This window comes from Urocampus carinirostris, chromosome 12 (genome assembly GCF_059441175.1).
Source record: "Urocampus carinirostris isolate Australia breed hairy pipefish chromosome 12, RoL_Ucar_1.0, whole genome shotgun sequence".
NCBI lineage: Eukaryota > Metazoa > Chordata > Actinopteri > Syngnathiformes > Syngnathidae > Urocampus > Urocampus carinirostris.
This window is the reverse complement of record NC_142360.1, coordinates 29,974,689-29,987,807: the sequence shown is the minus strand read 5'-3', so window position 1 is coordinate 29,987,807 and position 13,119 is coordinate 29,974,689. Positions and strand designations below refer to the sequence as shown.

At 38.1% G+C, this 13,119-nt stretch overlaps 1 protein-coding gene across 1 annotated transcript in view; it reads right to left on the bottom strand.

Annotated features, from left to right (window-relative positions):
- The window catches only part of tmem131 (transmembrane protein 131), a 34,826-nt gene extending 22,074 nt beyond the window's left edge, over nt 1–12,752 (bottom strand). Inside the window, exons 1-4 of the mRNA XM_088349260.1 lie at nt 12,458–12,752; nt 7,152–7,213; nt 6,527–6,564; nt 887–955 (exon numbers count right to left, since the gene is read on the bottom strand). Of these exons, the coding sequence (XP_088205386.1) occupies nt 887–955; nt 6,527–6,564; nt 7,152–7,213; nt 12,458–12,623 (335 nt within the window). The 5' untranslated portion in view covers nt 12,624–12,752. The remainder of the gene's footprint in view (nt 1–886; nt 956–6,526; nt 6,565–7,151; nt 7,214–12,457) is intronic.
- Between the last annotated feature and the right edge of the window lie 367 nt (nt 12,753–13,119).

The window sequence follows — 13,119 nt, the reverse complement described above, 5'->3', positions numbered from 1 at the left end:
CGAAAGGTACACTTCTAATAGGTTGATTTATTAAACATGCATATCGAATATCTGCTGTGATTTCATAAGCGCATTAAGGGAGCTTTGTCAAAGTTACAGCTGATATGTGCCATGTACTGTATGTTGCAGTTCTGTAGGCCTGGGTGAACACAGTTTGTTAAACGTAGGAACACCCCGATAAACTAGTATAAAGCATTTGCAACAATCCAAGTATTATGTGCAAGTTAGCTAGAATAGTAACAATTTGTACTGCTATATCAGGACTGTGAACGTGTGATTATGATGCCATAGATAACAGTATCTTAAGATCGGAAGAGCAGCTGATTGTCAATGCAAAATTTAAGTGACTCAATGGTATAGGACTAAATTTGAACAGGCCAAAAAGTGGAGTACTCTTATTGTTAATTGAATGTCGTTAATTGCAATTGATATTTAAAGTAAATGTATGTGGATTTATTTATGCACATTTACTACGTGCCTTAAAAAATGTTCTACTTTAGTTTAAATAATCACATTTTCATGCAGTCACTGAAATGACACCAAATTCTTTGAGTATGGGGAAGTCTCTTCAGAAAAAAGCTCATGTAACAATCCTATCCTATCTATTCAGTTTATCCAAACCATATTTAAACCATATGAATTTGGAGGGATTTTATTTTAATTCACGAGTTATTTTTTTATTTAAAAAAAAAACCTTTCTCTGCAATTCTTTAACTGGACTGGTCAACATGTAACATACAGTGTATGTGGCCATGGCACTAATCTACATTGACCTAACATAGAGCCATTGAGGGTAGGCAAACTCAGTATAGTGCATGGCATGTGTTTCTAGTAACCACTCCTGAGCTGGCATGTGTGTGAAGGTGATGGAGAATTAGAAACTCACTGTTTTTGAAAGTCCAACATTGGAGGTTCAAAGCGTATGGGTCGACAGCTCCCTCTGTGCGGGACTGTACTGTTGTGAACAGAGAGTTTTGAATGAGCAAAAAAAGGTGGTGGTGAAGTGTAGCCCCCGCTAAAAAAGTGATAAAATTAGTGCTCATTTTAAGTTAAATCTAAAACCACACATACAATGCTAAACAACTTCTTACGTTGAGCAGCTAAAGGTCAAGTCATGTTTATTTGTATAGCCCTTAATCATAAGGAGTCTCAAAGGGCTGCACAGACCACAGATAATTGCAAACCACAGATTTTTATTACACCATCTCCTGATCTAAAACCTACATGAGGGCAAGGAAACCCAAAAACGTCAACATGAGGAAAATGAAGAAACCTTGAAGCTTTCCAGTAGTGCCTCAGTCATGGGCCACTATCATTGATGAGATTATTCAGAGTGATTTCACTATGAACCTCCTTCACATGCTTCTGATGAAACCTAATTATTTGTGTTTGTAAAGTTTACATGCAAGCATCGTTTCCTGGCATGAGCCAAAAGCCAAGTAACTCTAAACACTTCCACCTTTCTGTAGATGAAGCTCACCAGCTGTTAGACACGATAACTTGCCTGGCCTGTTTGATGACAGGTGAACCTTAACAATAGACTAGGTCCTCGATACCAAACTGTATGTCACATCCTACATGCCGACATTTCTTGTGTAAATATTGTGTAAATTATAACTATAACCTTATCATCCCTGTTTTATAACCTTATCTTCTCTGTTCCTTTATCTTCTTGGTTTCTTTACCTCACTGTGAATGTGTGAAACTGGAGTGTCATGCCCAATTTTGTTGTCACAATATGTTAACCCATTTTGTAAAAATGACAATAAAGGTATATTCTATTGTATTCTTGGTCCAATAGACTTACACTGATGAAACAGGAGCCAATACAGGAAAAATGGAAAAACATCAGGGCACGCGACACCCGTTTTATTTTAAAAGCATAGTTGATGAAAATTTTACATTTAATGAATTTAAACAAGCATACTTTGTCACTCTCTTCAGAAAACCTGTTGTTGAAAATGCAGGTGGAACTGTATACACTAACCACATGGTTATTGTAGTTCATTAAAATAAGCAGTCTTTCTGGTATTGCAACTTGTTCCTCCTTAAAAATACAATCTTATTCAGAAAAAACAGGATAATGAGAAACCAAAAGCCTTCAAGTCCGGTACAGTGGGGAAAACAAAGTGGCATTACATCACAACTTCGGCAATTGTTTAAATTGCCTCAATGCTGCAAAATTTCTAGTAAAATGAGGGCACAATTGTTGTACTAGTCCTGCCTTTTAAAGCTTTCTGGAAAGAGCATTTCATTTTTTTTCCCTGAAAAGCACCTTTAATAAGGCCAAAGGATACATCCGTGACTAAAAATACCAGTAGGTTTTGGAGATATCTCTGAGGTTTTCCAGTTTGGTAGCTTTGGCCTGATCTTGATAAATTGCTATTCATACAAACAAGAAAATATAAATCAAAACAGTTAACTTTAAAAGCAGCCTAGAATTATTTCAAATATATTTGAACAAATAAAATGTTAACTGACTTCTTAACCAGACCTACAAAAACAAAATAATAATTGAAATAGAGCAGCTTAGCCCTGCTGTCAGACCAGCAGATATCAATTTCACTTATCAAAGGCAGACAATGGCCGCCGCCGTGTGCTCCAATGACGGCAACCTTGTGGGATGGGATGGATTACCATCTGAGGAGGAAAATGTCTACATTCCAAATTAAATACAAATGTTAACACTGGATAAAGACAGGCACTCCGCACTCCTCCAATTATTGTTAAAATAGTTGAGGACAAAACTATCCAGCCATAATGAAAGCCACAAATATAAAATCATAGAAGATGGGACAGATGTGTGATCTTACACCAAACTTGCAGTCCATTGACCTCTAATCTCACCGAGGGAACTCGCAATTGTCGCCAATGGAATGTCCTGCTTTGTTGGGTTCAATGAGAAACACATTCCCTGCTCAACTGTTCTTTTGTTTTTTTTTTATCTGTGTGAAAGAGTGTCATGTGTTCTCCAAGTCCACAACAATAGATTTGACAGAGTTGGCTGAAATAGAGTTATCTGGTAAGCTAAATCACAGAAGAACATTTCCCAACAGAAACAACACTTAAAGGGATTAAAAGGCACACAACGTGAAGTGTTACTCCCCACAATCATGGATCTCGAGAAATTAATTCTCAAAGTATACTGTTTGAACTCATATCTCCTAGAGCTGCAACGTCACCGGATGACAACAAGGACCAAAATAATGGCGGGTCCTATTGAAAAACAGACAACTGTAGTGAATGCATAGCGCTCATTTTTGCTTATAGAGATTGGAACTTTGCATGTCACTGGGACTTCTGACTATTTTGTCAGAGTAACGTTCTTTGATCATCAAAGGGTAGGTTTACCTGCCGTCATGTACAGCGTGCGTTCCTTTTTTGCCTCGCCTCCTTTTAGTTATGTGATTGTGACTTTTCCTATTGTGTTTTTCCCCGAGTGACTTGCGATTAATATGTTATTGTCCAGATAGCGAGCAGGCTCATGTAAGCTCTGAGGTAAATCCTGTTAGCAGTCGGGTAGCTGGCTAGCCTGCTGTGCTAATTGATTTTTCTGCGGCTGGGTTCATGTTTGTTGCCGTAATTGTTTTTTTTTGTTGTTAACAAGGATAACTCAGACCTGCTTACTGCATGTTTTTGGCCTGCCAGCCTGCAGTTTTTTTTCCCGCCGATCGGTCCCGGTTAGCCATTTCTAGCAGCCGCCTACTCTAACGTGTCCCAGCTAGTTATGGCATCTGTCAGCTCTCTGTGTTATTTTTGCCAGTTCGCACCATGTTGGCTGCTCTCCATTTGTTGTGCTATTGCTGCACCCACCTGCCACACAACAACTAGGCATTCACCACACCAACTATCAAAACCTTGCTCAAAACACTCAAAACCTTTTCGACTAATTAACATGTAAAACCAATATGGTTACTGGCTTGCTATGGTGCTGGTGTTCTTCACATCATGTCAGAGCTCAGAAAGTGAAAGTCAAGAGACTGTCTTCAAAATGCATTATCTCGGAAAAAAATTGGAATGTACCAATGAAATTATATATATATATATATATATATATATACACAAATACATATACAATGCAAAAAAGTACTATTTTCTCACATTTTGTATGTTTTAGAATTTGGGTATCCCTTCAAAAGTGGCACATTCTGTATCTCCATCCCAAGTTTGGTATCAAAGGTGGAACGGCTAAGGTAAATTGGCTACGCAGGAACCATGTGTTTCTGACCAAGTGTTCAGGATTGCAGGGTAGGCACAAGTACTGTTGCTTCTTAAAAGAGATATCTGAATTCTAAATTTTAAAGACCCCTAGCAACCCAGCTACCATATTGGTTTACATGATGGTAGTTTTTGTGGATAATGCCTAGGCATTGACTCACATTTTTTTTCTACATGTATAGATAGACATACACTATGAGGTCATTTTAGCAAAAAAGGTTTCACTTTCACTACTCTCAACCAGCAATTATTTTTGTGCACCAAAGGCTTCGGGTGGACGTTTGATGACTCGGATTTCAGGCGCTCGTTCAGCTGATCCTGTGAACGACTAGTATTTGTTCATGTAAACATTCTGCATTGACTGGGTTGCCCACACATAATTTTGATCAATAGTGGAAAATAAAGAAACAAATTGTTCACTAAAGGTTACAGAAAAGTGCTGTCTCATGATTGTATTTTTCTTGCAGTGATGTAATGTACTTGTTTAATTTACCTTATTTTAATGCACACAGAGTGTATATTACATCTAAAATTAAGAATTCAGTCCATGTCACCACATATATCCCACTCCCTCTCAGACACACCAAAGATTGTCATACAAAGTTAAAATGTCTGGATTACATTGGATAGTTTAGCATCGCAAACAATGAATTCAAATAAAAACAACAACACAGAATTAAGTTGTATAATATTTTCTTCCAAAACGCAAACTATTTCTACCAGCCGAGTAGAAATAAGTCAAGAGTGGGTGTGAGTCACGAAGCTAATAACATGGCTAGCAGTAGCTAAACAAAGTCACAAAGTGGCATAATCTTTTCTTCAAAACCCAAACACACAATACTCTTACTGGTGCAGCAACTCGATGCTTTGAGCAAGGACCCTAAACATTTATTTGTGATAGTATCTTAATGTTACAGACGCCAAACACATAGCAAGATTTGGTTACTTAGGGTGCCTGTAGCAGCGAGAACCGAGACAAACATGTCTGCGACTTTTAGCTATGGACTCCAGGAAGAAATAAAAATTGCTCGGCCTATGAACTTTTTATGAAAAAATTAACATTGGTATGATAGTTTGTGGGCAGCACGGCAGCGCAGTGGTTAGCGCTTGTGCGGCACAGTTCATGTCATGGGAACCTGTCGTGGGTTCAAATCCAGCTCCAGACTTCCTGTGCGGAGTTTGTATGTTCTCCCCGTGCTTGCGTGGGTTTCCTCCGGGCACTCCGGTTTCCTCCCACATTCCAAAAACATGCATTTCAGGTGGATTGGCCGGTCCAAATTGTCCCTAGGTGTGAATGAGCGAATGAGTTGTCTGTCCCTGTGTGCCCTGCAATTGGCTGGCAACCAGTTCAGGGTGTCCCCTGCCCATTGCCCGGAGATGGCTGGGATGGGCTCCAGCCCCCCCGCGACCCTAATGAGGATAAGCGGTACGGATGATGAGATGAGATGATAGTTTGTGTATTTTTGCTTAGTAATAAAATCCATTTTTTTTAAACAGAAAGTACCATTAAGGGGCACTGAATATTACATACTGTTCCTTTAAGGCTCTATGGGTTAAACTAATTACATAAAGTAAAAAGACAAAATTGTAGCTTGCAAAATGCTATATACAGCATGTCAATTTTGTCAGCAAGGAACGGGAGACCTAGCATCCGGCTAACAGCACTTTTACATATTCAATGCAAACAAAGCTACAATACAAAAAAACTCCTGTGTTTATATACTCAACGTTATGATGTTTTACATCTATAGGGTGGAGATCTTGTACAGAGAAAAGTAATGGACCAAATATTGAATCCTGTTTAACCCCATGAGAGCATAACACAAACTCCCTAATACAATGCAGCTGAATCTCATCAGCAAGATAATTTTCAGGTTTCTGACACACTTTCTAATATCTCTGGTATGTTCATACAAGGAAAACCTATAAAACGAGAAACTAAGGACTGCCATTCAGGGTACCTATTTCATGTAACAGATTTTTTTCCCAAACTACCAATGTACCAAAGGTGAACCCACACATATCAAAACAAACCTACATACTAAACATTTTTTACAACGTCCCACATCAAGGCTACATATGCTGCAACATGTGTATCAGCCAACAACCCTCACTTAAGGAAAAATGAAGTTTATCCTTAGCTGAGAGAAATTAGGTGTTTTTGTGAGAATTCCTAGTTTGAAAGCAAAAAAAAAAAAACTGTCAATCATGAACTAAATGAGAGAAATAATCAAAAACAGGACAGATATCCCACAGCAATGAATACTATATTTGATAGTTGACATAGATGGAATAAATATGTACAAACCTTTGTTGATATAAACTAACATTGATGTCAGAGTCAGCCTGTAAAAAGACAAAATAGTTGTAGTCAGTAAAATGTAGAAAAAGGCTACACAGTAGAGGTCGAACAATTATAAAGTGGACCGATTATTGGCGCCGATGTTTGGAAATTTGACAGATATAGCTATCTATGTTTTTATTCATTTGACTGGCCAACTATTTAAGCAGAACAGCTCTCTCTCCGTTGCTCAGACTTAAATGTTAGTTGTTTCTTATTGCATTATTAAAAGTTTCTTACGCCAAATTTAAGCTTTTACAGCAAATGAATATCGGCTCCAAATATCGACTAACGGCCTCATTTCAATACTAATAATCAGTAATAGCCCTGAAAACCCCATATTGGTTGATCGCTAGAGCACAGTACACTTTATACATAAAGGGAGGTCATCATTGCAAGTTCTACATTGTTACGTGGCATTGTATGCAACTACTTCAAAATTCAACATCAAATTTATTGTTTTACAATAAAATTGTACAACAGCAGCAATGGGGATTTTACAACAATTTCACATTCAGATCTGGGTATACTTCTGTTTACAATATTCATTGCGAGATTTATTTTTTATAAAGACGAAAAACTGACAACTTACCGGTAAAGCAGCCCCATCACCAAAATGTAGAACTTCTAGTACTGTGTCACATTGAATAAATGCTGCAAAAGACCAAAATATGTAAATCGTCAATACACAATGCCATAACACACCTCATACAATGGAGAAAGTATTTGAACACCCTGATATTTTTTTTATTTCTCCCACTTAGAAATCATGGAAGGGTCTAAAATTTTAATCGTAAGTGCATGTCCACTGTGAGAGGCATAAACCACCCCATACATATCAGTTAGACTTTAACTTGTAACATAGCGAAGACGAAACCTGTCCAAAGACACCAGAGACAAAATTGTGCACCTCCACAAGGCTGGAAAGGACTACAGAGCAAATGCCAAGCAGCTTGGTGAAAAAAGGTCCAATCATTAGAAAATGGAAGAAGTCAAACATGACACTCAATCTCAATCAGAGTGGAGCCCCATGCAAGATATCACCTCCTGGGGACTCAAGGATTCTAAGAAAGGTGAGGAATCAGCCCGGAACTACACGACAGGAGATGGTCAATGATCTGAAAAGAGCTGGGACCCCCGTTTCCAAGGCTACTGTAAATAATACACTAAGACGTCATGGTTCGATTTCATGCATGGCACGAAAGGTTCCCCTGCTTAAACCAGCATGTGTCAAGGCCTGTCTTAAGTTTGCATATGACCATTTGGATAATACAGAGGAGTCGTGGGAGAAGGTTTTGTGGTCAGATGAGACCAAAATATACTTTTTTTGGTCACAACTCCACAAAGCCTGTTTGGAGGAAGAAGAATGACGAGTACAATCCGAAGAACACCATCCCTACTCTGAAGCATAGGGGTGGTAGCATCATGCTTTGGGGGTGTTTTCTGCACATGGGACAGGACGAGTGCACTGCATTTGAGACAGAATGACTATTGTGAGATTTTTGGGAACAATCATACATGGATTATTCTTTTTATTTTATCTATCTCACAGTGGACATGCACCCACGATTAAAATTTCAGACCCCTCCATGATTTCTAAGTGGGAGAAATGGCAAAATAGCAGGGTGTTCAAATACTCATTTTCTTCACTGTACAAGAAAACCAAAAATAATGTCACACTAATCCACAGTATTGTCTTTATTATTTGTGCGCTACCAGGTAATTTACGAAGTAGGGCCGAATGATTTAGAAAATAGACTTGCTTCAGAACAGTGTCTAACTTACTTTAATTACATTTTCTGATGTAATAGCCTGCTAAATGATTTTACTTTGCACAGTTTACCTACTGGGCATAAGGCATCAACTTCAATGCATAAATCACACATAGGGAGCTGGAATTTAAAATGAAGCTTTTCACCCACATCACTAGACAATGTCAAAATCAGATCACACATCACTCTTTGCATACAACAAATGCGGAACGTGGTTATTATCTGAGGCAAAAGCTGAAACATGACGGATATATTATATCAACTTGTAAAGGTGAAACCGCCAACCATCAATTAAAGCAGCTTAGCAACACCTGAAAAAAATCCCCTGAGCAAACATGACAATTTCATTAGCTTGAGAGAAATCAATACCTCACTCATGCTTGGGCTTTTTCCTCTGGAAATTTGGATAGGCAAAATATTTTTCCAGAAAGCAAGTATATTCATAGGATGACCAAAAACAAACCAGTACATTTGTTTGAATACAACTTTGTTGAGACCACATTATATCCACAAACATTCATAGCAAACTTGTTTTATTTAGTATCCTTTGCTTTCAACCGGGTAATGAATCTGGCTGACTGTTCTGTAGTCCATATAATTTATAATTTTCAGAAGTCGATGAAGTATTGTACGTAGTGAAAAACATTCATATTTGATTGTCGTAAGTTTATCGTAGAATATTTGCATGCTTTAACATACATTCTCATGGACTTTTAACTGTTTTTAAACGTTACAACGGAAACAAACAAAGCAAAAATCACCTAGTTTATTCAAGTCCTCGCATCAAGTTTAGTGATATAGTCGGAGTTGTGCAATTGGTTATTTACCCTAAATAATCTCGGGAAAACGCCTCACAAATTTTCCAACAGTAATACTTTCACAATAAGATAAGCCAAACAACGTACTGATTTTACATGGAAAACATTTTGGCATAATAATACACATCCTAATTTCAAAAATTGCTTTCAAACAATTTGTCGCGCATTCTACCTTATTTGACGTTTCAGTGATAATGTCCTTTCCAAATGGTGATGCCTAAGAGCTCAGTTTTGGGCGTACAATTCTTGGCAATGTGTGTTAATTAGCCGGAATCAAGATGAGCGAATTCCTTAGTTTGAAGATAATGCTTATCTGCTGACCTAATAATCAAAATGTATTTGTAAAGCACTTTTCAGGCAATGACGTGCAGCATAAAAACATTCCGGGTACCATTGAAAATAACAACCCTGACTTGTTTTGTTTCACAGGTGTAAAATGCTTTTCAATTGCACAAGATTGGATCAGTGAAAAATGTATGTTGCTTATTTTATAAATGGATGCCTTAATTTTTCATCACACCTCTGAGGTTCATTGCTAATTGTAAACGGTTGGAAAACAATCCGAGGAATACGACCTAAATATTTATTGAGCCTTGATACTTCTCTGAGAAGTGTTTAATTATTCTCTGTCACAGCATAATTTGTATCCTTTGGACATTTATACTGAAACGGAGTTGAGTAGAATATTTTGAGTGTTATCACTTTAAAGATTACGTCTGCATTCAAAAGCCCGTAAAGGAGATGGAAAAAATGGGATAGAGAACTATTCTCTCTGCTCATCCAAATACAAGGTTACAATTAATCAAAAATCAACAACTTTATTCATCGATCGAAATAAACTAAGAAAAAAGCTGACGTGAAAAAGCCGGACCATATCCTTTTCATTAAATCATTAAACGTCACACGGTGAGATAAAATGCCATGAAAAATTTATTTTTGTCTGGAGTGCAGGTTCAGTAGCTTTGTTGAATTTTGTCTTAAAATATACGGTGAAATAAACAAACATTTGGTTTTCATGGCTCTGAGTCAAAACGAATCCTAGTATAGTGTAACCTACAACGAGTGCTATAAGCACAAGGAAGAATAATAAAAACGGAGACTAAAAGTAACATTACTGTACCATTTTTTGCACAGCCTTACACAAGACTTTCCTTTTTTGAGGGTATCAGTAGCAGAAAGAGGACAGAAATTCAACTCAGCTTCCTCTTGGTAAGCCTTACGTTGTGTAAAATAAATACAATTTTATCGACCTAGTATTTAAAAAAAATGCATGTTTATATGATAGTTCATGTATGTTTATTTATGATTAAATCAATATATATTTTTTTTAATGAATCAAGATTTATTTAGCACTCGGTCGTACTAAATCAGGGTTAGGCAAACATGGGTGTTTTTAATCCGGCTTATCAAACGAAAACGGTAAAATTGGTATTAAAAAATAAATAAAAATGAAATAAAGTAGTACAGGGCAGCACGGCGGCGCAGTGGTTAGCGCGTGTGCGGCACAGTTCTGAGGTTGTGAGATCGAACCTCCTGTGTGGAGTTTGCATGTTCTTTCCTCCAGGCACTCTGGTTTCCTCCCACATTCCAAAGACATGCATATCAGGTTAATTGGCCGGTCCAAATTGTCCCTAGGTGTGAACGAACGAGCGAATTGTCTGTCCCTGTGTGCCCTGCGACTGGCTGGCAACCAGTTCAGGGTGTCCCCTGCCCAATGCCCGAATATTGCTGGGATGGGCTCCAGCACCCCCGCGACCCTACTGAGGATAAGCGGTGCAGATAATGGATGGATGGATAATGTAGTACAAAAATAACAAAGTTTTTTGGGGGGTGCCTGCTTTGTCCCTAAGAATGTTTACTACAAAAATACTTAACAGAAATGTTACCACTATGCTACCAAATTACTACAAGATTGCATATCAAAATTACAATTTTGCTTTTATTCTGAAATGAAAGAAAAATACAACAGAAGTACGACAAAAATGTTACTAGTCATGTTACTAGTATTTGTATAACCCTTATTCACAAATAGTATAAAGGGCTGCACAGATCAAAGAGTACTGCAAACTACAGACTATTCTACAGAAATACGACAAAAAGACTACAGAAATCGTACAGAAATACTACTATGGAACTAGTACAAAAGAAAATCTACTGAAATACGACAAAAATACTACAGAAATCGTACGGAAATACTACTATGGAACTAGTACAAAAGAACATCTACTAAAATACGACAAAAATGCTATGGAAATGCATCTGCTGTAATGCTATATTCAGGGTTGGGTAGGGTTACTTTAACTTGATTACTGTCAATTACTTTTGGATTACTTCAATACCAAATATGCTAATAAAAGACAAAATAAACTAAATATGAATAAAATTGTGACTCACAACACGTGGTAAGCTTTCTCTCCTGGCTTTGATCTCCGGCAAAACGAACATAAAATGCGACAGAAACAAAATGAAAATCATTTTTGCCGTTCCATGTATTCCGTTATTCCCCCAAGCCTGCACAAAATTTTATTCATATTTAGTTTCTTTTGTCTTTTATTAGCATATTTGGTTTGGAGTAATCCAAAAGTAATTGAAAGTAATCCAGTTAAAGTAACCCTACCCAACCTTGGCTATATTGCTAGGGATCAAATTAATTACTATTAAGAACCATATATATTTATTTGCTCTTTGAGCAATACAAAACCAATTGGACGAGATTAATCTAAAAACAGATGTAACTTGGAGATATCTCCATGAATACTCAATAACAAACGAGAAAACTTGGTCCCCAGGGCTGGACCCTTGGCCATAAGGTTTTAATCCCACTTTAGCACTGTGCTAAGTAGTAAACAGATTCCCTTTAAATCACGTTTTATATTTCTACGAAGTTTGCCTGTAAACAAATCTAGGCAACTGTTTGCGAAAGAAAAATACTAGTGAGGAGAGGGGCAGCTGTCCACTACCCTGTGGAACACCATGACCTGTCAGGCGTCCCGACACCCGAGCTGGAAGCCGAAATGACAACACGGCTGTCATTTTATGCCCTACCCAACATAGTAGCAAAACCGGGGCCACGTTTACAAACTTGAACCCGGGACACCTGACTCCTTGCGCCCCCAAGGGGGTGAGGCTAAACCATCCTTATCTCTATGACGACATTCCAATTAGGTAGCACCCTAAATAATGCTAATAAAAGAGACGAAAATGAGAAGAAATTAGAGGGAAAATGCGAATATAAACGGAAGTTACGTCTAGCTTAGAGGAGCTTTGCTACCCCCCACCCTCTCATCTTTGCCCTCCCTAATACAAACCTTGTTTATCCGCTAGCGCCGTGTGGAAAAAACTAATAAATAATATCCTCATGAGTCCGAGGCATAGCAGTCTCCTCGTCGGCGAAAAATGGCGAGAAGTCGTCCGCCGTGTTCGCAGCTCCTGGCCAGCCACCATGCCCTCCCCACGGTCGCTTGGACAGGTCATACTCTTTTATTTTCACAACCGCACGAGAGTGAGGACTCAAGTTCCAAGGACTCAGTCTACCATAGCCGTTGTCGCGGTGTGTATTGCTAAAGTGAAGATACATTAGCCTCTCCCCTCTGGCTACAGGGCTTTCTTCTTCTTTTGCTCGGATGACGTTACACAGGAGGTGAAGCAGGACGTTAACCGTGACGTATGCGGTGGGGTCTGCCCTCTAGAGCTTCGGCGTGGTCTCCATACCTGTCAAGCTCCAGGGCCCCATGACCTTACAAAATGTTGTATTTTCCCTTACAAATTGTGAATATGTTTGATTTTCGAGAAGGTTTGTTGAAACCTCACTTTGTGTTTGCTGTTAAAAACGTAATATTGGAATATAATATTGTGAATGTGCTTAATTGCTGTTGAGATTGTCATGATTGTTTTCTGTTTTTAGTGTCAATAAATTTGTTCAAACCCCCAAAAAAAATTTTCCCTTACAAAATACAAAATAATCTTACAC